The sequence below is a fragment of the Petaurus breviceps genome, unplaced genomic scaffold (genome assembly GCF_028583685.1).
Source record: "Petaurus breviceps papuanus isolate PSGF00001 unplaced genomic scaffold, PetGlider_PUasm1.0 139, whole genome shotgun sequence".
NCBI lineage: Eukaryota > Metazoa > Chordata > Mammalia > Diprotodontia > Petauridae > Petaurus > Petaurus breviceps.
Genome location: NW_027185697.1, coordinates 9046000 through 9072719, shown reverse-complemented (window position 1 = coordinate 9072719; position 26720 = coordinate 9046000). Strand labels below are relative to the sequence as shown.

Below are 26720 nucleotides of genomic sequence, written 5' to 3'. Positions count from 1 at the left end.
GCTTGAGGTGATGAAGGTTGAGGTGATGAGGGCATGGGGGACCAAGGTGGTGCCTGTCAGAGGAGAGAAGGGGCAGTTTACTAGAGAAGCTATAAAGGTAGGATCAACAGAACTTGGCAACAGATTGGATGTCGGGGTGATAACACATGGTTTGGTGAGGCTGGGTGCCTGGGAGGATGGTGGAGTCCCAACAGTAATAAGGGAATTGGGAAGAGGGGAGGGTTTGGAGAGAAAGAGAACAAATGTCTTAGACAAGTTGAACTCGATATGTCTACAAGACATATGGTTCAAGATGTCCCATGGGCATTGGAGATGCTATCAGGAGGGAAGTGGGAGCCATTAAGGCAGGTCAATGATTCTTTTTATTTCAATTTAATTTGTTTTTTTGCTACATCTTAAGTTCCAAACTCCTTCGCCACCTTGCACTAGAGAAGGCCACCATTTCTCACACACACGTATGTGCGTATGTACCGTGTTTCCCCGATAATAAGACCTATCCCGAAAATAAGCCCTCCCCTTACTGTGTAAGATTCCTCTAAAATAAGCCCTCTCCCGAAAATAAGCCCTATTGAGATTGCTACTGTAGTGAAGGTGATCCCCTGCGCTACACGCTACATTACGGTACCCTCTGTATGCACCGTCCCCCCCCCCCGGGTGAAACGCACGCTGAGCTGCATCCAATCAGAGCTGCAGCAGTGAGCGCATCATCCTGTTCTTCCCCAGTGATTTGCTTATTGAATAAAGGTACATTTTTTTGTTCACATTTACCTGTTTATTAAAATTGCTGTCAATGTTCATTAAAATAAGCCCTCCCCTGAAAATAAGCCCTCTGGTGTTTTTCTGTCCAAAAAAATCATAAGACAGTGTCTTATTATCGGGGAAACACGGTATGTGCAAAACCATACTATGTATACTTCTATTTATCATTTCTTTCTCTGGAGATGGATAGCAGATTCTTTCATAGGTCCTTTGTAGCTGATCTGAGTATTTATGATACTCAGAATAGCTTAGTTGTTCACAGTTATTCTTCAAACAATATTGCTGTTTCTGTATACAACACTCTCTTGGTCCTGCTCATTTCATTCTGCATTATTTCATGCCGGTGTTTCCTGGTTTTTCTAAAATCAATCAGCTCATCTTTTCTTACAGCACAATAGCATTCTGTCACAATCATCTACCATAGCTTTTTCGGTCATTCCCCAATTGATGGACCTCCTTTCAAATTCTAGTTTTTGCCACCAGAAAGAGAGATGCAAGAAACATTTTAGAATATATGGGTTCTTTTCCTTTTTTCCTGATCATCTTGAAAAATAAAACTAATAGTGGTATTGCTGGGTCAAAGGTTGTACACAGTTTTCTTACTCCATGGGCATAACTCCAGATTGCTCTCCAAAATGGTTGGATTAGTTCACAGTTCCACCAGTAGTGAATAAAGGTCCTGAGTTTTTCATACCCCCTCGGGCTGTTTGTCATTTTCCTTCTATCATTTTAATCAATCTGATAGATATGAGGGGGTCATTGATTCTACAGTAGTCTCAGAGAGGATACAGGGAAAGGTCAGCTGTTTCCCCCTTTCCCCCAATACCTGTGTATTCACAGACATTATAGTATAATCTTCTATTTTGTCACCCAAATGTTTTCCAGTAAACCGAATTGAGAATCCAATTTCTGCCAACATGTTAGGAATTTTTCTCACTGAGGGTTTGGGCTGATTGTGATTGAACACAGAACTTTTCATCTAAAATAAAATTTGAAATTCCTAAGGTTGAAGAGGAGAGAATTAGTGGACCCGAGGGGGACATTTTATCATCCACCAGGCTTAAAGTTAGCTCATTTGCAAACTCCATTGGGTTCTCAGCCTAACCTTTCATTTATATCTGTCTCCAGTTAACCTCTCCCTTCTTTGTGGTTGAGGCAAAAGTTTAGGGAACACAACAGCAAATTATATTGTGTTGTTTGGGAATAAACATGCATTGGGGGGAAGTTGGAGAAAGCTGATTTTTTGGAAATTTCCATCTGAGTCATTTCTTGGGATATCTATATAACTAAAGAGTCTCTTCAAAGGTTTTGTTATGTTGTTGTCTTGGTTTTTTTTTTTTTTGACACAGGATATTTGTTCTGCTTTCAGGAGTCCAGATATTTAGAATCTCCTCTCCATCCCAACTCTCTCTTCCTTCTGTGATAGCTTCTCCCTCTTATACAAATTGTTTACGATATGATCCAATCTCTCATAAAGTGGCTTTGATCAATTCCAGGAGGTATACAGGCCCTGTTTACATTTAGTCAAAAGGTGCTCTTTCCTAGTCCCATCACTAGGTCTATGGTTTTAACCCCACCCTTATACCAGGTCATCTGGCCCCTAAGCTAGAGCTCTATTCCTTGAAGCAAGCTGACTCCTCTTAAATTAAATTGAATTGACTGGTGTCTGCTCCTTGAGAATATATAGATCATATCACATCATAAACTACTATGAATTCAGTAATACTTTTAAATGAGCTGATATTTTATTGGTTAACATACATCTGAAAAAAAAAGAAGTCCAACATCTGCGTAGGGGAATGAGTATTTATTTAGCCACTAGAAGGTGTGTTTGTTTATTTGACTGATGGACTGAGATGGCTGGGCCTGTTTTACAGCTTCTAATATCTCAAGTCTGACTGAACTAAAGGAAGTTGCCACTGTAGAAATGCTATTTAGTTTTGATATTTTCATGTAAGAGCACAGAAAATCCAAAACTCCTTCCACAGAGCTTCAGCTAGGTGGCTCAGTGTAGAGAGTTCTGGCCCTGGAGTCAGGAGGACCTGAGTCCAAATGCAGCCTCAGACACTTATGAGCTGTGTGACCCTAAGGAAGTCACTTCACCCAGTTTGCCTCAGTTTCCTCATCTGTCAAATGAACCTATGGCAAGAAAATCCCAAAAGGGGTCATAAAAAGTCAGACACAATTAATCAAGCAACACTCAGGAAGGTATTCAGATTAAGGGATACTGAGAAAAGAATCTTGTAGGTAATGATCTTTAGCTGAGGCTTGAAGAAAGACAGGGAAGCCAGGAGGTGAAGAAGACACTGCCTCAGTAATAGCACTTGTTGTTCAGTCATTTCAATTGTGTCTGACTCTTAGTGGCCCCATTTGGGGTTTTCTTGGCAGAGATACTGGAGTGGTTTGCCATTTTGTTCTCCAGCTCACTTTAGAGATGAGGAAACTGAGGCAAACAGGGAGAAGTGACTTGTCCAGGGTCACACAGCTAGTAAATGTCTGAGGCTGGATTTGAACTCAGGAAGATGAATCTTCCTATTTCTAGTCAAGTACTCTATCCTCTGTGCCACTTATCTGCTCCAGTCCTGTTCAATATTTTTGATTAACGACTTGGGTGAAAGTGCAGACAGAATGATTATCAGATTTTTGGGTGACAGTAATGCTAGCTAATCTCCATGTAACACGCTAAGGATCTCACTTGATCAAAGAGAGGGTAGCTAATGTGTTAGGTGACAGACTCTCAGCAGGTTGCAACAATGGGCTAAATTTAATGAGAAGTAATTTAGAAAGGTTCTTAAATTTCTGAAGTTCTGTACTTTTTAAAAAAATCAAATACAGGGGTGGCCAGGTAGCACAGCGAGTAAGAGCACCGGCCCCAGTGTTGGGATGACCTGGGGATCGAATCCCGGGTTCAGAAACTTGGCGCCCACCCAGAAATAACTGGCCATGTAACTTTGAGCAAGTTACTTAACCCCGATTGCTTAAAAAAAAATCAAATACAGAAAATTATTTATAGTTATTTTAAAAAATGCTGTAAATCATTATTGATTAGAGAAATGAAAATTAAAACTACTCTGAGGTACCACCTCATACCTATCAGATTTGTTAATATGATAGAAAGGAAAATGACAAATGTTGGAGAAGATGTTGGAAAATTGGGACAGTAATGCATCATTGGTGGAGTTGTGAACTGATCCCACCATTTTGGAAAGCAATTTGGAACTATCCCCAAAGGGCACTCAAACTATGTTCTTCATGACTCTTTCTTTTTGGGGGGATTTTCTTGGCAAAGATACTGGAGTGGTTTGCCATTTCCTTCTCCAACTCATCTGACATATGAAGAAACTGAGGCAACAGGGGTAAGTGACTTGTCCAGAGTCACACAGCTAGTAAGTGTCTGAAGCCAAAACAGAATTCAGGAAGAGAAGTCTTCTTGTTTCCAGGCCTAGTGCTCAATCCCCTGTACCACCTAGGTACCCTGTGATGGAATAGTCAATCATTACTGACTAGGCAGAATGATTTCAGAAAAACCTGGAAAGATTTACATGAATTGTTGGGAAGTGAAGCGAGCAGAACCGAACGTTTTACACAGTAACAGCAACATTGTAGCCAGGAGCAGCTGTGAAAGACTTAGCTGTTCTCTGAAACAAAGTGATCCAAGGACTTGTGATGCAAAGAATGCAAACCGCCTCCAGAGCGTGGGACAGGGTCTGAGTGCAGATCAAAGCACACTGTTTTTCACTTTTATTTTTTTCGTGTTTTGGGGGGCCGGCTGTGTTTTCTTTCACAACGTGACTACTATGCAAATGGATTTTGCAGGATTGCACACCTATGACCTGCACCGAACTCCTCAGGGAGGGGGCAGGGGAAGGAAGGAGACAATTTGGAACTCAAAATTTTTTTAAATTGTTTTTACATGTAATTGGAAAAAACAAAATGCTATTCAAGGAAAAGACCCAACTGCAGGATAACTGAGAACTGTCATGACAGGGCAGATAACTGATCGAAGCTGGACCCCATTTACCGCGTCTAAGGTGAGCACAGCCCTGGCCTTGCAAGGGCGCATTAAGGAACGGTGAGGGCCGCAGTGGGAGGCAGAGCAGGACGTAAAGGGAGTGAGGGATGGGGCGAGATCCCAAGGCACAGGACCTCTGGCTTTAGGGAGTCACGTGGATGCCTGCAAGTTTGGGCTTTAATGCTAGGGTAATAGGGAGCCAGTGCTGAGCTGGGAGCAAGAAGACTGAGGGCAGAGAAGTGCGATGGCGACGCCTCCAGGCTGGGTTCCCCAGCCCTAGCCTCCGCTCTAAGCTCCTCCCCTCTGCCTCTGCAGCCCCGCCCCCACGTTCCACGCAAAGTCCTTTTAAAGCTTTCGGGCCCCGCGCATGCGCGCTGACGTAAGCGTCTCCGTTGAGCCCCGGCTCCGCTGCGTCAGGGGCTTGCCCCCCGAAGCTGCCTGGTCGGGTAAGAGAGGTGAGGGCGGCAGGTTCTCGCCAGGATGGCATCGGGGGCCCGGAGGGGGATGGGTGGAGGAGGCTGTCCTGAGAGGGACCTCCCTGTGCTTGGTCGGTGGTAGGAGAGGGACCACAACGCCCAGGATGCCCTGCGTGCTGAGTGGCGCATGTGCGGAAGTGATGTGGGCGCGCCCGGGGCCCCTGCCGGGCCGGGGAGGGCGTGGCCAGGCGGTAGCTGGGAGGAGCAGCTGACCCGGGAAGCCCTCCCCCTGCTGCCGGCGGTCTCTGATCTCCAAGGCCTTAGGACCTATCTTTAGAGCCGTAGGGGGCCGCAGAGGCCGTAGTACGGATGACCGCACAGGCCCAGGCGGGGGGCAGGACTCCCAGAGTTAGAGCCGGGCAGCCCATCGCCCTTTGGAGAGAGCCAAGGTCGCCCCGACATCCCCGGCCTTCAGGCCTCAGTAAAGATAAGGCGCCCCACGGGCCGCCGGGCCCGCAGAACTCGGGGTGTTGCCCGGCGCCGCAGCGCCCGCAGCGGAGGGGAGGGACTTGCCCAGGGTCACCCAGCGGGATCCGGACGCAGGGCCCTGTTTGCCCGCCCAGCCGGGTGGTGGGGCCCTCGTCCCCCGAGGGGCGCTGAGTGTGTGTGGTAGGCCTCCCCCTCCTGCCTCCAGTCCCCCAGCCCTGGCTCTTAGGGGAGCCTTCCTCATTCGGCCCCCCACCCCTTCCTTCTCCCTTATCTGTGTAAATTTGAATCAGATTCTTGCCAAGGAGACATTTAGCAGAGAAAACAGATTTTTTTTCCCCATTTACCTGACTCACTTCTAATTTTGGCTAAATTAATTTTGTTTGTCTAAAACCTTTTTAATGTTATATAATCAGAATCATCCATTCTACTCGTGTAGTTCAAGGATTCTTCACCTGGGGTTCACAAACCTGGGGGTTCAGTGGACTTGGATGTGGGAAAAATACGTCTTTACTAAGCTTTGGTTTCCTTTGTAATGCCATATTTTGTCCTTTTAAAAAAATATTCTGAGGAGACCATGGGTTTCACCAGACAGCAAAGGACTCCATGATTCAGGAAAAAAAGGTTGAGAGCCCTTCATCTCATCGACCCTTCTTTTATTAAACATCACAGCATTCTTGATAGGCTGCTCACCCCTCTGTTCTCCCTCACTTGCCTCCAAATTGAACTCTTCCTTGTAAGAAACAACACAGTTAAACAAAAAGCCAGTATAGTCACTGTTCCCCAAACAAACCCTCATTGTAACAAAAAAAACCCAATTTAGCCAAAATAAGTGAGTGACCTTGTCTCAGGATACATGCACTTCTGGCCCTCCTCATCCCTCCTCTTTCTCCCTAAAAAAGAGGGAAGTGTGTGGTTCACTCCCTGTCATCCAGACCCCGTTTTTCAGTGGTCCCAGTCTTTTCGTTTCTCTGACAAGGGAGCTGAACCTCAGGGAGATGGCGTCGTGCCATGTGCCACAGTCCCCTGGGAGCCCATCCAGAGCTCTCTGTCCTCTGCAGCCAGGGAACAGAACTTTCCTCTGCTTTTTCTGTAGCCTGGTGAGGCTTTAACAGGAAAGGCCCCAGATTCCAGCCTGTGTCCCCTCCACCTGCTCACCTGTGAGCTCCGAGGTCCAAGGGCAGAGTTTGTCCCCCCACTTTGGGTGTCCCTGGGGCTCTGCATACAGTTTGTGACATTGTAGATGCAGAGTGGAAGGGGCCTGAGAGGCCATTTCTTGTAGCCCCCCTGTGGAAGCAGAGGCCCAGTTGTCAGGCCCTAAGCATCCATGGTGGGATACAAACCCAGGGTCTCTGACTTCCTGGGAGCTCCATTGGACTTCACAAAGGCTCACTGAATATTGGGTGGCATGAACGAATGGTCCCAAATTAGGATTTCACCCTGGACCTCGTCCTCTTTTGGGGTACTTGTGTGTAGTCTGGGGCCTGAAAGAACTGGACTGTAACCACTGAGCTTACTGGCCAGGTCCTTCGATTGCTCTTATAGACATTCTGTACCACGGTCAGTTTAGACAAGGGTTTTTCCATCAGCCTGTGCAGCTGAAGGCTAAGTTGCAGTAAATGTAAGGTTAGCATCAGCCTTGATCCCATGCTTCCTCCACAGTCTGTCTGCTGCCCTCCTCTTCTCTTCCCTAGATTGCCCTGGGTTCCCCTTTTAGGACGAAGCTTCCAGACACCATGGTCCATGCATTCCTGATCCACACGCTGAATGCCCAGGCCACTGGGGATGCTGCGTTCTGCCGAGTGCTGTATTCTCGAGTATTTGGGTCTGAGCGGTCACCAGACGACCCCAGACCTCACGGGCCAGAGAGGGACAGGCTGCTTAGGAAGGAGCAGCTGTTGGCCGTGGCAAGGTAAATGGAAAACACGGCTCAGTCCAGGCAGGCTTCCCTGTGGCCCTCTGCATATTTCTGGGTCCTCCCCCATTTTCATCCAAAACCCCCTTGGCATTGTGAGAGGGGCGCCTCATGCTGCCATGGCCCTCTCAGGTTTGCTTGTCTACCACTTCCCTCCCGATGACCCTGGCAGGCAGGGAGTATAAGAATCCCTGTGCCCATTTTGTAGATCCAGAAACAGAGGCGCAGAGCGCTGAGGTAACTGACTGGCATCCAGACCCACTTCTGCTGATCGCAAGTTCTAGGTTTTTCCACTCAACGATTCTATTATTTAGGACAACTAGGAAGGTAACTCTTCCTCAAAAAGAACCAGAGGATGCTCTCCAGAGTCAGGCAGATGCTTTGGGATTATCCAGTGGCAGTTTAATGTTTATTCATATTTAGTCTGAACCAATTTAACAGGACCAAAGGGTACTGAAACCCAGCTGGATCTTAAGGAGACCCAGGGGTGGAAAGCAACCTTTGTGGGATGAGTGGAACTTTTGTGGAGACAGACATGCCTCATCCTGCCCTACCCTGCTTTGCCCCCTCCAGCCTTTCAGGCCACAGGCCTATCTGAGGGCCCCAGAGCTTGGGTGAGGAGAGCACCTGGAGCCAGGCAGCTGGGCTGACGGCTCCCCCTGCTGGCCTCTTGGAGTCAGGCACATAGGTGTTGGAAGGTGCCCTCTCCAGGACACACCCTAAGCATATGGTGCAGAAGTGGGAGGAGGAATGTCCCCCCATGTTTGGCCCTGACGATGGCCACTTCGCTTTAGCTTTAGAAGAGCCCTCTGAGTACACAGGGGCATCTCTTCCCAGTTGACAGATGGAGAAACTGAGATCTAGGTGATCCAGGGGCCTGGGCCAGCAGCAGAGCTGGGCTCCAGCCCGAACTCCTGACCCAGGTGGGATGGGCACATATTCAAACTGGGGTAAGAGGGGGTGCAGCTTCACTCCCTGGTCAGAGGAGGCCTCCCGGAAGGGGGTAGCTATGAAAGAGCAGTGGGATGTCTGCCCTTCTCCATTCAAAGCCATGGCCAGGTTTTCACTCTCTTCAGTCTCCCTCCTGCAGGCCTGAATTCTGTTCCTTCCTCAGACAGGCAGAGTCAGCATGTAAGCTGCTGCAGCAGGCGTCGGGCCGGCCTCCCGTGGATCTCCTCCAGGCCTCTGATGAGCCCATCTCCTTGCACGATGCTCCCTCCGGGGTCTTTCGCCTTCGGCCAGGGGACCCTTTCCAGGGAGCCAAGGTCGCCGTATGGCTTGGGCTCCTGTCCCTGGGTTGTGTCTTAGTTTGTGAGCCCCATGAGAATCTGCTGCTGGCTGAGAACACCCTGCGCCAGCTCGCCCGCCTCCTCCTGGAGCATCTGAAGCTGCTGTCCTCGGGCAGCAATGTCCTCCTCAAAGCAGACCGCATCGAGAGCGTCCTCAACCACTTCCTTCCGCAGGGCCAGCTACTCTTTCTCAATGACCAGTTTGTTCAGGCATTGGAGAAAGAACTGAGTGCCAGCTTGTCCAGATGAGGCCTCCCATGGGCCAGCTGGGTCGGGAGGGTCTTGCGCCGAGCCAGGCCGCTCCCTCCACAGGCAGCATCTGGGGTGCAGGTGGCCTTGCACCAAGGGCCCTGCAGGCATCGCCCACTGCCTGGCTTGTCACTCTGCCTCTGGAGGAGAGCTCTGGCCCTCCGCGGCTCAGGGCCCCACACAGGCTTGGCCAGCTCGTTCCCATTCAGGCCGCTGCACTCTGGGCTTGGGTTCCTATACTGTCTTGTGGATACAGACACAGACACTCGCCATCACGGGTGACATGTTCCAGGCTTCTGTCCACCACATGTCTTTCTTTCCATTACTTTGAGACCCCTTGATTGTGGTTTTTATGACAATACAGAGTTCTGGGGTTTGAAGCTATATGACCTCGACAAGGGAATACTGGTGTGAAGAAGGCAGCCGGGTTATGCATCCTGCATTGTGCTGCCCAGAAGTCCTGTTAGGAGGGATCGCCGGATAGTTTTCCATATTACACCTGTGGAAGGGGTTCATTGGGAAGTGTTCGCAGGGCTGACTTCCCCCGCCCTTCTCCCATTGCATCCAGGCCAGAGCTTGGGCTGATTGTGAGGTCTGGCCAGTAGTAGAAGGGAGATCAGTTGGAAACCATAGTTTTTACCACTTGTATTTTCTTTATACTTATGTATATGTTGTATTCTCTGATAAAATGTGAGCTCCCTGAGGGAAGGGAATGATTTCATGTTTGTTTAGCTTAGTGCCTGGTCCATAGTGGTGCTTAATAAAAGTTTGTGGATTTATTGGGCATCGACATCGAGGAGGCAGAATCTGCCTGTATAGGATCCCAGGACCTAAGCTATCACTGAGTCCAGGCCTGGGCTCTATGAACTTTTATAACTGGGCTTCAGTATAATTGATTCCCTTTGTGACCCTGTGGATTTTATGCATTTAAAAACATCATTGTGATGAAGGGTTCACAGGCTGCCCCAGACTGACTGGCCCAGGGGTCCAGAACACAGGAAAGAAGCACCATCAGTCCATGTCTTTGTCTCACTCATGAAGGAACAGATGCTTACAAAGGTGGACTGACTTGCCCATATTCAGATGGAATTCCAGAGATGTTGCTCTGGCCCCAGGCCACGTTCCTTCTGCCCCTTGCACGGCCTCCTCTCCTAAGCCAGCGACCTGGACTTTCTAGTCGTGATCACGAGCCAGGTTTGGTGCTTGCCTTATTGCACTCATGAAGGGAAGCAAGGAGCAGTTTTAGCTTCCTTAACTGCAGAACTAGCAGAAATGTGATTTTAAGGGTAGGCCAGGCAGCTGACCCAGAGGGCTGTCCTTTAGACAAAGGGGGAAGGACTAAAGAGAGGGGAAGAAAAGAGCCCCTGGGGATGGCTAGGTGGCACAGTGAACAGAGCATTGGCCTTGGAGTCAGGAGGAACTGAGTTCAAATCCAGCCTCAGACACTTAACACCAAAAAAAAAATCTAGCCATGTGACCTTGGGCAAGTCACTTAATGCCAGTTGCCCTCCAAAAAGCCAAAAAAAAAAAAAAAAGCCCCTGAAGAGAGAGGAAGAAGAACAAAGGTCCCTCCCTGCAGTCGAACAGGAAGGAGTCTGCCAAAGACCTGGGTCTGCTGTTTCACACTTGCCAACCTGTGGCAGATGTAGACTCCATAGTCCATGGGCCACAGGGACAGAGTTGTGCACTTGGAGCTTTCCTAATAGTTGGATCTATTCAAACTTAAAGGCCTGTGATTTCATCTGTGGGGGTGTATCCTCTACCCCCCAGGGTTTTGGGGGACAGAAACCAAAGCATGTCTGTGTGTAGCCAGTCTGACCAGGAGTGTCACCAAATTTAGCCCCAGCAGGTCCTCAGCTGGCAGAGGCAGTCCAGAGCTGAGCTCCTGGATGGCAACTTTCCAGCCTGTCAGGTTCTGCCAGTGTTTGACCTCCCATGACAAGCCTGGCCTTCTAGGAGGCTCCACTCCACTCCACATTGCCAACAGGCCCGAGAAGAGACTGGAGACTGGGCCAGGGCGCCCAAGATGCCCTTGTGATTGAAATGAACCGCGATGTTTATTGAGCATTTTGTCCCAACTAGCTCTGAGGCAGCTGGCCACCTGGGGCTTCGGATCTTTAGGTGATTAATAAGTGTTTCTTGGTTGTGCCTGGTTCCATGCCAGGCCCAAGGGCTCCTCTGAGGAGGAAAGAGCTGTGCCTCGAGAAGTCTGCAAAGAAGGGGCCTTTACTAGCAAGAAGCGCAGAGGAGCTGGAAAAACCTCCGTGTGAGTGAGCCACAAAAGCAGACACACGGCAGTGTCGGGAACGATGGCAGAACTGATCTGATGGTAGTTCATGTCTGCAGAGGGTCAGGGAAGGGGGAATATTCATGTCGAGAGGAGGAAGGTGGGTCCAGCCAGGCTGGGGAGCCTGAGAGGTGGAGGTAGGGAAGGGAGTGCACTGTGGGGGGGGGGGGGGGGGGGGGGGGCGGGCGGGGGGGGGGGGGGAGAGCTCTGACAAAGGTCTGCAGAGGGAGATGAATTTTGTTTCCCACTAAGGAGAAGGTGGCGAGGGGAGCCAAGTGGCAGAAGCCTGACAAGGTAGGCTGTTTCCTGCGCGGTCACTCCTTAGTGTCTACCCCAGAGCCCTCTCTTCTTTCTTCCTCACTTGATATCCTCAGCTCCCCAGAGTGAACTCTCATTTCTGCCAGTGACCCACAGATTTCTGCATACAGCCCCAACTGCCGTGCCCCACATTGCCTCTTCTTGCGGACTTCCTCAAGTGCATGGGTGTCCTTGAGGTATCTCCAGCATAAAATGTCCAGAACAGTGTTAATTTATTCAATCTCAAACCCTGCCTCTTCCTAACTTAGCTATCTCTTGAGAGTTGTTAGGTGGGGTGGGTGGAGCACTGGATGAGGATTCAGAAAGACCTGAGTTTGAATTCTGGCTCAGTTAGCTAGCTGTGTGACCTTGAGCAAGTCATTTCACTTCCTTCACACCCAGTTTCTTCATCTCCACCTCCACATCCAGTCCGTTGCCAAATCTCTTGCCTGTATCTTTCTCTCTACTCCGAGCTGGGACAGAGTTGCTGTTCCAAAGAGAAACAGTTACCATTGACATTGACTTTAAGCCAGGAGGTCCCAAAATGCAGTGACTAAGTGGAACTCGGGCAGGGACCTTCTGTAGGCCAATCTATGAGCTTCAGAGTGAACTGGGTTTAAGGTTTTGTGAAAGAAGAAAGAGAAAACTCATTCTAGCTAGTAAACCCCATGCTAGGTGGGCATCACTTTCCCACTCTAGTTTCCAGTTTCCTCTTCTAGAAAGCAAAGGGATTGGACTAGATAACCTGAGGCCGGTCAGCTCCAGCTACCAGGAGTCGAGAAGACTCATATCCTGGAGTTCAAATCCAGCCTCGGACACTAGCTGTGTGACCTGGGCAAGTTACTTCACCCTGTCTGCCTCAGTTTCCTCGGCTGTAAAATGAGCCGGAGAAGGAAATAGCAAACTGCTCCAGTATCTTCGCCAAGAAATGGGGTCACAGAGAGTCGGATACAGCTGATAAAGACTGAGCAATGATAACCTGCATCTCTGCGATCACTGAGAGGGGCAGGGCAGGGCTGATTTCTAAGGCCCCTTCTGGTTCTGCCATTCTTTGGTCCTCATGGTTTATTGTGGTCCTTGGACCCATCGAATCCCCTGAGGTCCCTATTTTTATGTACCTGCTAAAATACTTCTTGTCCACAATATTTCTGTGTGGCTGCATTCTCGTACTAAAGTCAAAGCAGCGCATCACGGCAGAAAAGATGGTGCCGAAACAGGACTGACTCTTCAGTGGGACGGTCGGGACATCTGCAATAAGCGGCAAAAAGTGCGCTGCTCACCAAGTCGTTCTTGTTTTAGAAAATGGTTACTCATACGTAATGGGCTTATTGTTCATTTTAAGTGGATATTTTTAAAACCTTTCTTCCTAATCTGGTAAATATCAATAGATACAACGCACCTTAACAAAACTCCTCCAGGTCCTCGGCAATTTTTTAAGTATAAATACGTCCTGAGGCCAGAAAATTTGAGAGCTGAGCCAAACCTTAGGCCTCTTCTAAGGGAAGAAGGGGGAAAAGAAAGAAGCCTTTATGTATCGCCTACTTTATCCCGGACACCGGGCTAAGCCCTTTCAGAAATACTGTCTGCTCTGACCCTCACAACGGTCCTGGGAAGTAGGGGCTGTGATTATTCAGGAGACAGGCAGAGGTGGCTGAGGACCGAGGTGACCTTGGGTCTTGCAGACTCGGCCCAGCGACCCCGGCTCCACCTGGGTGCTTGAGCACAGGTGCGCCTTCATGACCGACCTTGGGCCCTGACTGTTTAGAACATGCGCCAGAGCCGAGCTCGGATACGGCCGCCCCTGCCCTTCTGCTGGGGCCGGGGAGCCGGGCCCCTCCTCGCTCCCGCAGGGTTGGGCCCTCCCAGGAGAGGGAGAGCGGGGCAGCAAAGCCCAGAACCGGCCCTGCCCCTGCCGGAGTGGGAGGGCTCTCTGTCCCAGGGACCCCTCCTCCCAAGCCTGAAGGCCCTGTACGACAGCCCATCCCCTCGCCGGTCGGGGGCCGCGTCACGCCCGTGGACTCCTTTTCCTGCTTTTGTCAAATCATTGCGGTCCTTCCCTTCGCCCCCCTCCCCCGCTCCTGCGCCCCCTCCTCTTCCTCTCCCCTCCTTCCCTCTCCTTTTCTTCCTTCCCGTCCCCCACCTCGCTCAGGCCCCGCCCTCTCGTGCTGCCGGCCAATGGGCGGGTGCCGCGAGGGCGGGCGCGAGCCGGGGCCTGACTCTGCCCCCGCCCTCGGCTTCTCTAGGGCGCTGCGGGCGCCTCCGCCTCTTCCCGGGGCAGCCTCGGAGCCTGGGCCGCTGCGCCATCGCCATCCCCGGCCTCCGGTGGGCTGGCCGAGCGGAGCGGGACTCTACCTGCAGGTAAGCAGGGCGGCGCCTCGGCCCCCCCCCCCCCCCGGCCGGGCCGGCCCCGAGGTCAAGGGCAGGGGCGCAGCCGGGGGAGGGGCAGGGGGAGGCGGGGAGTGGGCCTTGGGGGCGGGGCGCGGCCCTGCTGCCCTTGACCGTGGTCCTTGGGTGGGGGAGGGGGAGCCTCGGAAAGCAGCAGGTGGGGCAGAGGAGGAAAGTGAGGCAGCTCCCGTGGCCGTGGGGGGGCAGGGGCGGCGGGTCCACGTGCCCGGGCGGCACCTGCCTCTCGGGTCAGGGGAGAGGCACCGAGGACGGAGAGTGTTTGTTTGCCGTAGCCTGGTAACGCTCCTCCGGCCGCACGTGGACACTGACCCCGGTGCCCGCCGGTCCGCAGGGGCACTGCCCCTGCCCGGCGCTGCCGCCCAGACCTTGCCTAGTCCTCGTCCTCCCTGGCCGGAGCCGAGGTCAGCGGAACAAGGCCCGGCCCAGCGACCTTTCCCCCACTTCCTCCCCCGGCTGTCCCGGGAGGGTCCGGCCGGGCACAGCCTCGGCCGCCCAGCTGCACCCCCACACGTGCCCCCACACGTGCTCTTCTGTCCTCCCTGTCCCCAGGTGGCAGCGCCCTGCCCCAGCCAGTCTGATGTGCCGTGTGTACCAAGGTAACTTGGACCTCGTGCAGGTAAGACCCCCGAAGGCGTGAGGCCCCAGCGTGTGCTGCGCTTAGGGAAGGGGAGCCTCGCACTAAATGAGGGCCCAGCAGGGGGGAGACAGAGCCAGTTAAGTGGCCAGGCCCGGAGAGCAGCATCAAGGTCTCAGTGGGGGCATAGAAGGAGGTCGCAGCAGTGCCCTGGGATGGCTTTGTCATTGGCTGGGGTGAAGGGGTAGATTTGGCATCAGACTTGCAGATAAGGATGCCAGGAAGGGTGGGGGTGGGCTAGAACATCAGACCTGGGAAGGGCAAATGAGAAGTTTTACAACTGGGTTCAAAACCTACCAAGACCAGGTAGAGAAGGGTGGCTGGACGACAGTTTCCTTGATAACCACATGGGGGTTCAGCAGCAGGATATATCAGCTCCGAAAGCCAATGTGGCCTTCCAGAGTGAGAAGGTGATGTCCCTGGGGGAGCACAGGGAGAGTATTGTGTTGTCCAGGATCCAAGAGCCATGTTTTAGGAAGCGTGATGGTCCAGGGAGGGTGACCAAGATGTGCCAGCTTCAAGATCCTGGCAAGTGAGGAAGGAGCTCAGTCCATGCTGTAAAGAGAAGACTTGGCAGGTGCTCTCTGTGGACCAGGGCTTCCATTTGTGCTGCTGGACCCCAGAGGGGAGAACTCAGAATGAGGGCCAGATGTGTCCAAGAAGTCTTTTTAGGTTTGATGTCAGGAGAACCGTGCTAACAGAGCCGTCTGCCAGGGGAAGAGCCTTCGGCTGTTCTGGGGAAGGCTGGGTGACGCTTTGTCCGGATTCTTGTTCAGGTGTTGGTTGGACTAGGTGGCCTCTGAGGTTCCTTCCAACTCCGACATTCTGTAATTGGTTTGAAAGGGATCAGAGGTCATTTGGTCCATCCTTCTGCCTTCAAACAAGACTTCGCAGCCAACCTGGACTCCATTGGATTATGGAAAGTCCTCAGAAGAAGAGAAAGCCATTCTTCCTGGTCATCAGTCCTTGCTCATTGGAAAGGGGCAGCCTGGGTTTGGATGTCCTGCTGGTGTCCATCAGCTGACAGCTGTGACCCTTCCTCTCTCCCCCTCCATCCTTCCAGACTCAGGAGGCCTCAGTGCTTCTGTGACCTCACTAGTTTTTCCTCCATCTCCGCTGGAGCTCTCACCAACGGTGGCCATCGCTGGGCCAGTACTCCCTCTTCGCTTGCTTTCCATAAGATCACAGATTGAGAACCTGCATGTCCCCGAGTGAGGAGAGAACGAACTTCCCCGAGGTCACACAGATAGCGAGTGTCAGGGCCAGGAGTCGGAGCCAGGCCCTACCTGGCCACGTTCTCCCACCTCAGGTCCTGCTCCTTTCTCCTGCAGACCCTGAGTGACCATGCCTCTGGCTGAGGACCGCACTGAGCAATACATTCGCTTCCACCTCAGCGACTTCTTCCGCATCGACGTCTTAGAGATACTGTCCCACCTGCCCTGCCTCACCGCTGCTGACCAGGTGGGTGAGCTACCAGAGGCAGCTTTCTCCCCTTATCAGCCAGATGCAGAGCATGCTCACATCCCCGAGGCCCCCCTGGTCACTCACCCTGCCCAGACTTGGCCCTCGCTGCAGAAGCTGGGCACCGTTAGCCCCTTCTCTGCTCTCTGGGGCCCAGCGGCTGCCACAGTCCTAGCTCTAAGGCCGTGGGCATGACCTTCTCCTCCAGGACAGTCTCCGTGCCTACATTGACCGCCGTGGGAACCGGGACAGTGTGTGGAAGCTCTTTGATCACCTCTGGAGGCGCAACGGCTGGGTGACCTGCCTCATCACAGCCCTGAAGGAGTGTGAGCTGACGGACCTGGCGGACGTCATTGCCAGCGTCTACGCCTCCAACCAGACTCGTGAGTGCCCTTCCTTTTGTGGTCCTGAGCTCCCGCCACAAGTGGCCTCCCCAGGCTTGGTGTGCCCGTGCCCAGCGCCTGTCCCCTCCTCCATCTGTCCTGGCTTCCTGCCGTCTTTAGCTGTGGATCCTCCTGTCTGTCCTGCCCCTCTTGTCATCTGTCTGTCCTGTTGGTTCCACAAGGTTCTGTTAAACACCTGCTGTGTACCAGGCGTGGCAGCCAGGGGCTATGCACAGTGCACCAGGGCTGGAGTCAGGAAGACTCCTCTCTCTGGATTCAGATCTGGCCTCAGACACTTCCTAGCTGTGTGAACCTGGGCAAGTCACCTCACCGTGTTTGCCTCAGTTTCCCCAGCTGTAAAATGAGCTGGAGAAGGAAATGGCAAACCTCTCCAGTGTCTCTACCAAGGAAGCCCCACATGGGGTCACAGAGAGTAGGGTACCCCTGAAAACGACAGAGCAGCAGCGAGGGTGCCAGATGCTGCAGGGGGCTCTGGACCCTCTTCTGTAGGAAGCTGGGGATTCTGAGGGAGGGCGTTTCAGGCAGAAAGGACAGGCTGTGCATAGGTGCTGAGACCGGAGATGAAAGATCACAGAAAAGGGCTCGTCAGGAGTCCCTTTACCAGAAGGTAGGAAGGGAAGTGATGCGGAACGAGCCTGAAAAGGTCTGTGGCGTCCACCTTGTGAATGACTGTGATGCCACACACAGGCATGGTGGGTGTGTGAGCTGAGAGGCAGCTGGAAGCCCTCAGAGATCCAAGAGAGCTAATCCAACCTCCTAGGTGTCTTTCTTTTTTCAGGGTGAAACAAGGGCATTGGGTAGAGCAGGTTGGGGTTGCTGAGATGGCCTCCGTTTTACTGCATGACCTGTATGACCGTTGGGTCCTAAACTTGGCCTTCCTGTAACCTGACCTACCTCTTTGTTCTCCCCTCTCCCCCCCAGCAGGGTTTCAAAGCCATCCCGGAGCCATCGCCGCCCCTGTTCCAGCCAGAAACCAGCAGGTGTCCCCCACTACCCCACCACGACCTTCTGCTGGGGTCCCAGGGCCCCATCTGCCTGCCAGTGGGAGTTCAGCCACCCAGCCAGCTCCTTTGCCTCACAGTACCTACAATGGATACCCAGAACTGGAGGGAGAGGAAGCACGGGGCAGCCACACTGCCCCCATCCAGGACACACAGCCCCCAGACTCTAAGGGCGAGGTACGCCTTCTTATTCCCCAGTAGGGATGATGGAGACCACTGAAGTGAGGTCTGCAGGTCTTTGCTCTGTCCTCACCTTTCCATGAAGACCCGAGCCCAGCAGGTTTGGGAGGAGCACTTGGGAATCTACCTGTCAGGATCTTTAGAGGTCTATGTGTTATGCAAGGCTGAGGATGCAGTAGTCTTATACCGTCAGGAACTGACAGTCTGGGAAGACTAGAAACAGTTAAAAAGAGTAATCTAGAGGCTAGACCAGGGGTCCAGACCCAGATGAGAACTTTGGGTGTTCAGGAGGGGAGGGATGAGTATGCCTTGGAGGGGTCTGTTGGAACCCACCCTGGGAGGTCAGAAAGGATGGGGGAAAGCCAGTTCCCCTAGGACAGAAAGTTAGACCAGACATTGGATTTACATTTGTTTAAAGAGGCTTGGAATAATTAAATGTTAATTTCTAGTGTGGAGGACACAGGCCTGGGAACTGTTAGAGCTTCTTTGGATGCAGGGCTGAGGAAGGCACCTGGGGACGGGACCCACTCCCTGGGGCCTCTCAATGGTCAGAGTTCACGTTCTGGTTTGCTAACATGCTCTTTTCACCACCAGACTGCTAGGGAGTGAGTACAGTCACCTTCCCCCCTTTACAGATGAGGAAACCGACTCAGATAAAATGATTTGCCCAGGGTTTTCAAGCAAGTTTCAGAGATGGGGCTCCCAGATCCTGCCTCTGAACCCTAGTGTATTTTTTACTGTCTCAGATTGTTGGCTTTTGAAAGGATAGAGTCATTATTAATATGTTTCCTTTCTTAGGTCCCAGGGGCAGCCCTGAATCCTGCACATTCTGGGGACACAACCAGGAACCCCCAAAGCTCCCCTGGATACTCTTCTTTCTCAGCCCCTGCCTCCACAGTCACTGGGAAACACCGCAAGGCAAGCGGAGGATCGGGTGATGGCCCCCCAGGTAGGCTCGCTCTTCAGTCCTGGAGTGTGGGACCCCATTGAGCAGACCCCATTCCTTCCCCCAAACTGAGCAACAAGCAGCCTTTCTCAAGGAAGGGAAGAGCTGTGGAACTCTCCCAGAAGAGCTGAGTGTGTCATCTCGAGGTCCATATCCCACCACGGTCTCCCTAACCTAGTATCCTCACTGAGTGGGGCTGAGAACCGCCCTGAGGACACGATGGCCTTCTCCAGTGCCTTGGTGGGAGTGCTGTCTGTGTTATTGTGTGCAGTATCCTAGGATCCTAGACTTGGGGCCCCCTCACCCCAGAGGACAAGGGCAGGAATGTGCTCAGGGTCGTCATGTGATAGGAAGCCATGGAACCATGAGCAGGCCCCGGTCCTCTGGCTGCAATCTCAGCATGCTTTGCACTGCTGTCGTCCGTTCAATGTTGAGAGCGGCATTTGGTCTGATTGTCATGGCGAGTTGAGGAAAACCTGTTGTGTTACATAGTGGGCCCTGGAGAAGTCGGTGCTTCTGGCAGGTCTTGGGCTCAAGGTTTTTGACTAAAGGATGTCCAGGGGATTGTGGGCCACAGTTCAGTCAGTGATAATGGGTCAGTCCCAGCAGGGTTCACTGGTCAAGATCACCAGCATGTTTTAAACCTTTCTTTGCAGTGTGGGGATTCCTATTAGAGCCCCTGGGATAGGTCTTCCTGGCAGTATCATCGTGCTGATTGTGATGGCAGTGCTTCACATGGGACTTGGCACACAGTAGACACTTAATAATGGTTTATTGACTGATTTGAGTCATTCCTCTCTCAGCTCTGTGTGTACAATCAGACCACTGACTTGCTAGAGAAAAGATCCAAAACAGTAAGAAACTAGTTGAAAAAGTAAAAATGAGGAAAGTATAAGCATATATAGTGGGAACAATTCAATCCTGACTTCAAACAAATCACTGAAACTGAAAAATGGGTGATGAATGAAAGACAGGAAGGATGTTAACACCAGTTACAGTAATGGCGTGCAGGGATTTAACCAGTGTAAATCAGTTGCTTTAACAAGGAGACAAAGTGAGTGTAAAAGTGCTTTAATTAGCAGACCCTGTATTTCCTTGCAGAGCAGAGAAAATAGACAATAGACAGCGGCTTAGAATGTAAACATATTAAATTATTTGTCCCCATAACAGGTGTAGAACATGAAATTTGTAAAAACCTTTAAAAAGGTGATAAAGAGAAACTGTATCTTTCCGTAAGGCAGCAGAAGGCCTGGGAGAGGGCCAGCTGAGCAGTCAACCCATGGGCCTTTAAGGATAAAAATGGCAGGACAAAACAGTTGCAGAAGAATTCCTAGCAAACTTGCCCCTCTGGGACCCTGGGGCCCCACACTTGTGTGTGATGGGCTCGAGTGTACAGGAGAAGAAGCAGAAACTCCTCACAAGAACAGCTGCACTTGGCCCATCGAGCCTGGAGAAGGGGGTGGGGTGCAGGGGCACGTGGCCACCGAAGAGGACGAGGCATGTTCGTGTGCCTACTTTGGTGTGTCAGGACACACGTGCATGTCTGAGAACGGGAACAGGCATTTAAACACTGGACAAGGAGCCATACGAATCTTTGATCCTCACAGTAGTCCAAGAAGTGGGTGCTATCATCCTCATTTTACAGATGTGGAAACTGACGCAGGCATTAAGTGACTTGTCCACAGTCACACAGTTAGCAAGTGTCCGAAGCTAGATTTGAACTCCGATCTTCCTGACTCCAGGCCCAGTGTTGTATTCACTGTTCCCCTTTGCTGCAGTGTGTGTGTGTGTGTGTGTGTGTGTGTTTATATACATATGCATATGTGTGAATACTTAATGTGTGTATAAAGTATGTGCATTTGCAAAGTGGCACATGTGTGCACAGACATAGACTACTGTATTTGTATATATACGTGTGTGTGTATGTTCATGCATGTGTGTGCCAAAGACCATGGAGCCCTGGGCAAGAAGCTGAAGCCTGGGACACAGGGTGTTTTCCGTGCTGGTGTTCTGTGAAGACAAGGAATACAGAAGAGAAGAATTGCTCTGGGGAGTGAGCATGCGAAGAAAGCGTCTGGGGATGCTGTTTGGAATCCCGAAGCATGGCAGGTTTAAAATGGCAGACTCCTGGCCAGGAACAGAGCGCGCCCATGGCTGTAAAGCATAGACTTTTGTGGCATTTTGAGGATAAGAGGGGGAAAAGACTGTAAGCACCTCCACCAAATTCAGCAGCACAGAGAGGAGCTAAGGTGAAGAAAAGAGAAGAGTGACAGAGAGGCCCAGGAGTTCACAGGAGACAGATTCCAAGAGTGGGGCCAGTGGTAGAACTCGGGTCTTAGATGTCAATACGTAGGTGCCCAGAGTGTAGGGAGCAGACGGTGAGGAGAGGGCCCTAACCCAGGGCACACGTTCAGCCTTGTCAGACATGCAGGATGACACATGACCTGAATCCAGCCTAGAAGGCAGCACCATATTCAGAGGAACCACACAAGTTAGAGTGGTTGGAGAGGATTGAGTGCATTGTACGTGAAGAGTATTTTTGTGAAGAAATCCAAGAACCAGGAGGTTGGGGAGAGAAGCAGGGTGAAAGATATTAGGGTGAAGACCAATGGGCCACGTCTGCGGGGACTTGAAGAAGCGGGCCACGCCCCTGGCACCAAGATGCAATATAATTAGTGAGGAGAGACTTCAGCTCTCCAAGACATCTGGAGATCTTTCCACCAAAAGCAAAATGAGGGATACTTTTTTGGCTTGCCTTAATGATAATTTCATTCTTCAAAAGGTGGAGGAATAATGAAAAGGGGAAATTTTGTCTTATATATGAGTCTCACTAACAGGGAAGAACTTGGGATAGAAATGATGGCACATAAAGGGAAGGGACTGCTCCCTCCTCAGATTTGTGATAGAGTAGGAGGGGAACACTGGTGTGCATCCTGGATTTGGGGAGACTATCCCAGCTGGTCACCTCACCTAGGCCCTTGGACGCCCCACCCCATTCTGATCAGCTCCAGTTCTTCTGACCCAAAGACCCTCCTCCCTCTTCCCTCTCAATAGGCTCGCCCAGTTGGTGCTGCACTTGGGATTCCCAGGCTTCATCAGCGTGGCCCACTGCAGCTCAGATCTCCTGGCTCAGGAGTGGGGGGATTAGGCACGAGAGCCATCTCGCAGCAGATGACAGGCCGGTGGGCAGACAGAAGAGGGATGGGCCCAGGGGGCACAGCCAGGAGAGCAAGCCAGTGGGGCCTTCAAGCAGAGGCTGGCTGACCACACGCTGGGGACATCACAGGGAGCTGGATGGGCAGTTCACAAAGTTCTGTTACAACTTTAAATTCAGTGGGATGGGTTGCATTGGTGGTGGCCATCTGCCTTCCTTGTGGCCTTCCCCCTGAGGGGAGCTCAGTCCCCGAGAGATCTGGACTGGGTCAGCTGTTAGGCCTCTAAGCCTAAGCCACCCGCTTCTTGCCCCAAATCCTCATCCCAATCAGCCTTTGAGGGAGCATTTCTCATGGGGCTGTCATGTGACAGTTCCAGGGCTGGCGGGATCTCCCAGGGTGAGAAGGCAGCTGGGGGATGGTGAGGTCCAGAGGGCTGGCCTAGAGGCACAGGTTGGGTTAGGCTGACATTCTGGGAGAAGCCTCAGCCATTACAGGTGTCACACCTCTGTTCTCTCCTCCAGCTTCTGCCTCTCTCCCGCCATCTTCCAGAGGCCCTGTGTCTCCCTCTGTCTCCTTTGTGCCCCGCTCTAAGAAGGCAGACCCAACATCTGGACCCACTGCTTCTGCAAAGAGTAATGAAAACCAGCCAGCAGCAGCTGCCCCTGACGTCCACAGCACAGGCCTGCCCACCAGCAAGCTCCGAGAGCCACAGAAGGTAAGCTCTCCCTCTCCCAGCAGGAAGAATGGCCCAAGTTCTTTGGGGGGCTAGCAGTTCTGTGTTCAGCCCTCTTGAGTGGCCCAGCAGAGAAAGCTGATAGTTTTCTTTGACATTGGCCTTGCAGAGCAGGGATGGCCCCCAAGCTTCCATGTCACTCCCTGCTGGGGAAGGTGGGGTATCTGAGGTTTGGCACCTTACAGCGTCCCTCCGGTACAAGGGTGGATGGCCCCCCTAGCCCAGCTCCCTCAGAAGGCCCCTCTGGGCCTTCAGCCACCTAGCCTGAAGTGACTGCTCCTTATCTTGAGTGTGCAGAGCTTTGGGGTCAAAGACTCCCTTATTGGCTTCTACACCAGAAACAGTTTGGGGGTTTAACCCCACCAACTCAAGTCTCAGGCAGGAAGGGACCAGAAAGGCCTTTTTCCCTATGGGTCTTATGCTTCCAGACTTTCAGGATGGGATTTATCCTAGACTCTGAGCAAAATTCTTTACCCCGAATGACTTCTGGAGAGCACCAGAAGTGGGGGGTGGGAGGGCACACGGGAGAGACCTCCACTGGACCCTGGCCTGGATCCTCTTCTGTTTGCACCCACACATCCTTCTGCCCTCCCCGAACACCCTGAGAGGATCTGATGATTGATCAAGGCTACAGGCTGGGCTAGCTTGAGGACTTGAGGTCTGCTGATGCAGTCTCTGCCTTTGCCTCTGGCCCTGGCTGCCCCAGGCCCCCCACCCGCTCCCCATCTGGTGATGTCCAGCCCTGGCGTCCTGGTGACAGCCCAGATTCTGTTTCCCTGCAGGTGCCGCCATTGGCCCCGAAGTTCCCCAGCTCTCCCCACCAGGTGTCCCCTGGGCCAGCCCCCTCAGGGCAGGCGTCCCCTCCCCATGTGGAAGAGGTGGAGATGAGCAAGCCTGGAGTGCTGCACTCATACGATGACCAGCCCTACTCCGGTGGCTCTGAGGACCTGATTATCAGCAGTGACTCTGGGAGCAGGGGGCCCCTCCTCATCTCTGCCAGTCCTAGGAATCTCCCTGAGGAAAATGACTACTCATCAGTCACCAGTGTGCCTTCCCCAGGGAAACCATCAGCCAGTGGTCCCCCCGAACAACTTGGGGGCTCAAAGAGCTCCTCCCTGGGCACCTTTGATCTCCGCGTGGATGAGAGGCCCAGTGAGGTTCTCCTTGGGGACAGTCCTGATTTGGGCCAGACGCCTGGCACCGCAGCCCAGCCTGGAGTTGGTCCCAATGGGGACGGCTCCTGGGGAGTGTGGCTGGGTCCCATTGTGGCCGTGGCTCTCTTTTCTGTGGCCTTGGCCATCTTTTACAAGCGCATCCAGAAATAAGGGGCCTAGCAGAGCCCCCTCCCTCCCTTCCCCTCAAGCTTCAGAGCCGGTGGCTGGCCCCCCATATGGGGGCTGGGAAGAGGAATTGTAGCAGGCTGGGTTGGAGGGAGAGGCCCTGGGAGCGTTCCAGGTGCCCCTGTGCTCATGGGGTCATCTAACCATGACCCATGGGGCTGACCACTAGGGCCCATGGACCTGCTTCCCCTGTACAGTGGAGGGGCTCAGATGAGATGCCATATGAGGGCCTAGGGAGGCCTGAACGTAGTCTGCGTATGCTTCTGTCCCGCATTCACATGCTTTGTGTTGTAGCTTCTGCAGTGGGGACAGGCTGTTGGCCATCTGCACTCCTGTGTTGGGGAGACGCTGGAGGTAAGGAGATAGTTTGGTTCCAGAGCAGGGATTTTATGAAGCCTGTCATCTCGGTCAGGGTCTAATGTTCATTTATTCAGCTTGATCCCAGGCTAGTGGAGGAGGCAGACAAGATTCGTCTCAGGACTGGGGCTCTTGTGGACAGGAGATACAGCAGAAGACCAGGCTTTACAGCCCTCCCAGATGTGGGCTGCCTTGGGAAGTAATGACCTTTCTGGCACTGAGGGTATCGTGGCATGGCCTGAGTGACAGTCTTTCAGGAAAGTGAGAGGGCTGCTCCTCTACCAGGCAGGTCTGTGAGGCCCTCTGTTCATGCTGCCCAAATCCCTAGCCACTTCCTCCCCACTTCTCACTGGTACTTGGGTCTTTTGTTGAGCCCCCTTGTGCTAGGCCTGCCAAGGAAACAGGATGGACCCTGAACTTAAGAAGCTGGGGCAGGTTGGGGAGGGAAGAGAGACTCATGTGAAACAGAACATGTCAGGCCTTGACCAAGTCCCCATCTGAAAGTGAAACCTCATGGCCCTGCCCACATGCCAGCGAAGCGGAGAGGGCATCGTCCCTCTCCCTGTGCCTTCCCAAGGAGGCCTCTTGGTGTGGAGTGCAGCCTCAGGAGCTGGTGTGGAGGGGGGGTCACAAGCCTGGTAAAGGAGGCATTGTCTGCAGCTGCCCAGGCCCAGGCAGGGATGGCAAGCTCCTCCCACATGCTCCTTATCCCCCATTCCCAAAACTCCCATGCCATTGCCCACTCCTCACCATTCCATCCATACCCATCACTTCCCCAGCCCCACTGACACTGGCACATGGTGGAAAGGCTGCATGTCCTGGCTCAGCTCTTCTCCTGTGTCTCTGGGCCTCAGTTTCTTCAGCTGTAAAGTGAGGGGGTTAGGGGAGCTCTGAGGTCTCTTCCAGAAAGGGTTTGTGCTGTAAAACTTGGACTCAGCCAAAAGCCCAAACCCAATGTCCTAGAAGGCCACAGGTGGCCTCGAGGCCGAAGTTTCTTCACCTCTGCACCAGGGCCTGGTCCAGGCCCCATGTAGCACAGGTGAGGGGCCAGTCAGCCAGGTTCTGTGACACCCAGGGCCCCACTGGCAGCGAGGAACAGAGCTGGGATTCAGATCTAGACTAAGCCGCTTACTGTGTCTGCTCTGCTAGGTCAGGATCCAAAGCTGGTCCCTGCCCTCCCTGGCTCCAAGGCCTTGCCCCATGCCTTCCTGCCTCCAGGAAGCTTACAGGGAGCTCAGCAGCCCGTGTAGTCTCTTCCCACATCCTGTAGTGTGTGTGAGAGGAGGGGCTGTCGGTCCTTGGGAGGAAGCCTTCCTGTTGTCTTTCTAAATCCCCCCTGGCTTGGGCCCCACACCTACAGATCCTTCCCCAGAAACAGCCCACCGCATCATGCTGGAACTTAGCACCGTTGCCCTAATATTCCACGGGGGCGCCCTGGGGCCAGCATCCTGGGCTCCAGTCTGCTTTCTGCCTGACTGTTTATCCCCTGGGAGCCCAAAGCATGGAGACCCCCACAGGCCTCTTTGCACAGGGAGAGCATTACCAGCCAGAACCTTATTCCAGGGCCCTGCCCCGGGCCCATTTTTCCTGAACATTTAGTGAAAAGGTTGACAGGAAAGAGTTGGTTGTCTTTTGCCCACCATCACCCCCTGGAACCCTGTGATTGCTTGCCAGCATCTACAATAAAGCTGTTTGGAGAAATCGACAGCAAGGGGGGACACTGTCACTGGCTGCCAGGACTTCAGGGGTGTCTGGAGAGGCCCCGCTCCACGTGGGGGAGGGGGGCTGTGAGGGTGGGGGTAGGCCCAGCCCTTCCTGCGTCAGGACGTGGACAGCATTTTCTAGAAGGAATAGATTAGACCCCATTATTCTGGACTTCCTTGTTCCCTTGCCAAATCACTTCCTTCACTGTAAGCCCTTAATTCTGAGCCAGTAGAGGCTTCCCCAGAACCAGCCAGGGGATGGTTTGGACCCAGTTAGGAGTAAAGGCCTAGGCTGTAGCACTGATCTTCGGGGATAATTGGGCCAGGCTTCCCATTTTACAAATGAAGAAACTGACTGAAACAGGGTCACAAAAAGCTCTTCCTCTACCACCAGGGGAGAAGGGATTTGGTGGAAGCAGATGGATTTGGAGTCAGAGCTCCCCCATCTAAGCTCAGTTCTGATGTGTGCCCCCCCCCCCATTATTTGTAAAGCGCTTAGCGCGGCGCCCAGCGCATTGCGGGCACCCCGGGCTCCTTTCCACCTTCACCCTCATCCTCACCCCTCGGCATCCCGTCCATCTCATGTCCATGCACGGCCTAGCCAGCGCAGAAAAAAGATTCTCATTCTCGCCCTGGAAATGCTTCCAACGAAGCCGGGCCCGGGAGGGTGCAGTCCGGGGCCTCAGACCT

The 26720-nt window shown here is 52.7% G+C and overlaps 2 protein-coding genes across 6 annotated transcripts; both read left to right on the top strand.

The window, feature by feature from the left end:
* Nucleotides 1-5100: 5100 nt before the first annotated feature.
* AP5S1 (adaptor related protein complex 5 subunit sigma 1) lies at nt 5101-9903 on the top strand. Of its 4 annotated transcripts, none has more exons than XM_069066039.1 (3): nt 5101-5226; nt 7368-7585; nt 8703-9903. In XM_069066039.1, the coding sequence occupies exons 2-3, from the start codon at nt 7410-7412 to the stop codon at nt 9124-9126; spliced, it is 600 nt and encodes a 199-aa protein (XP_068922140.1). In that variant the 5' UTR covers nt 5101-5226; nt 7368-7409; the 3' UTR covers nt 9127-9903. The 4 variants fall into 4 exon arrangements, with proteins under 4 accessions (XP_068922140.1, XP_068922147.1, XP_068922162.1 ...); XM_069066046.1 differs by having other exon boundaries at nt 5108-5217; XM_069066061.1 differs by having other exon boundaries at nt 5113-5217; nt 7391-7585.
* Nucleotides 9904-13930: 4027 nt separating this feature from the next.
* Nucleotides 13931-26032, top strand: MAVS (mitochondrial antiviral signaling protein). 2 transcript variants are annotated; one of them, XM_069066025.1, is made up of 8 exons: nt 13931-14068; nt 14666-14732; nt 16082-16211; nt 16420-16594; nt 17540-17793; nt 18595-18745; nt 22419-22612; nt 23413-26032. In XM_069066025.1, the coding sequence occupies exons 3-8, from the start codon at nt 16095-16097 to the stop codon at nt 23953-23955; spliced, it is 1434 nt and encodes a 477-aa protein (XP_068922126.1). In that variant the 5' UTR covers nt 13931-14068; nt 14666-14732; nt 16082-16094; the 3' UTR covers nt 23956-26032. The 2 variants fall into 2 exon arrangements, with proteins under 2 accessions (XP_068922126.1, XP_068922117.1); XM_069066016.1 differs by having other exon boundaries at nt 17537-17793.
* The last annotated feature ends 688 nt before the right edge of the window (nt 26033-26720 follow it).

Coding starts and splice junctions, on each gene's coding strand:
- AP5S1 (XM_069066039.1), top strand. CDS start 7,410: ATGGTCCATGCATTCCTGATCCACACGCTGAATGCCCAGGCCACTGGG. Junction 7,586..8,702: donor CAGCTGTTGGCCGTGGCAAG/GTAAATGGAAAA, acceptor TTCCTTCCTCAG/ACAGGCAGAGTCAGCATGTA.
- MAVS (XM_069066016.1), top strand. CDS start 16,095: ATGCCTCTGGCTGAGGACCGCACTGAGCAATACATTCGCTTCCACCTC. Junction 18,746..22,418: donor ATCGGGTGATGGCCCCCCAG/GTAGGCTCGCTC, acceptor TCTCTCCTCCAG/CTTCTGCCTCTCTCCCGCCA. Junction 22,613..23,412: donor AGCTCCGAGAGCCACAGAAG/GTAAGCTCTCCC, acceptor GTTTCCCTGCAG/GTGCCGCCATTGGCCCCGAA.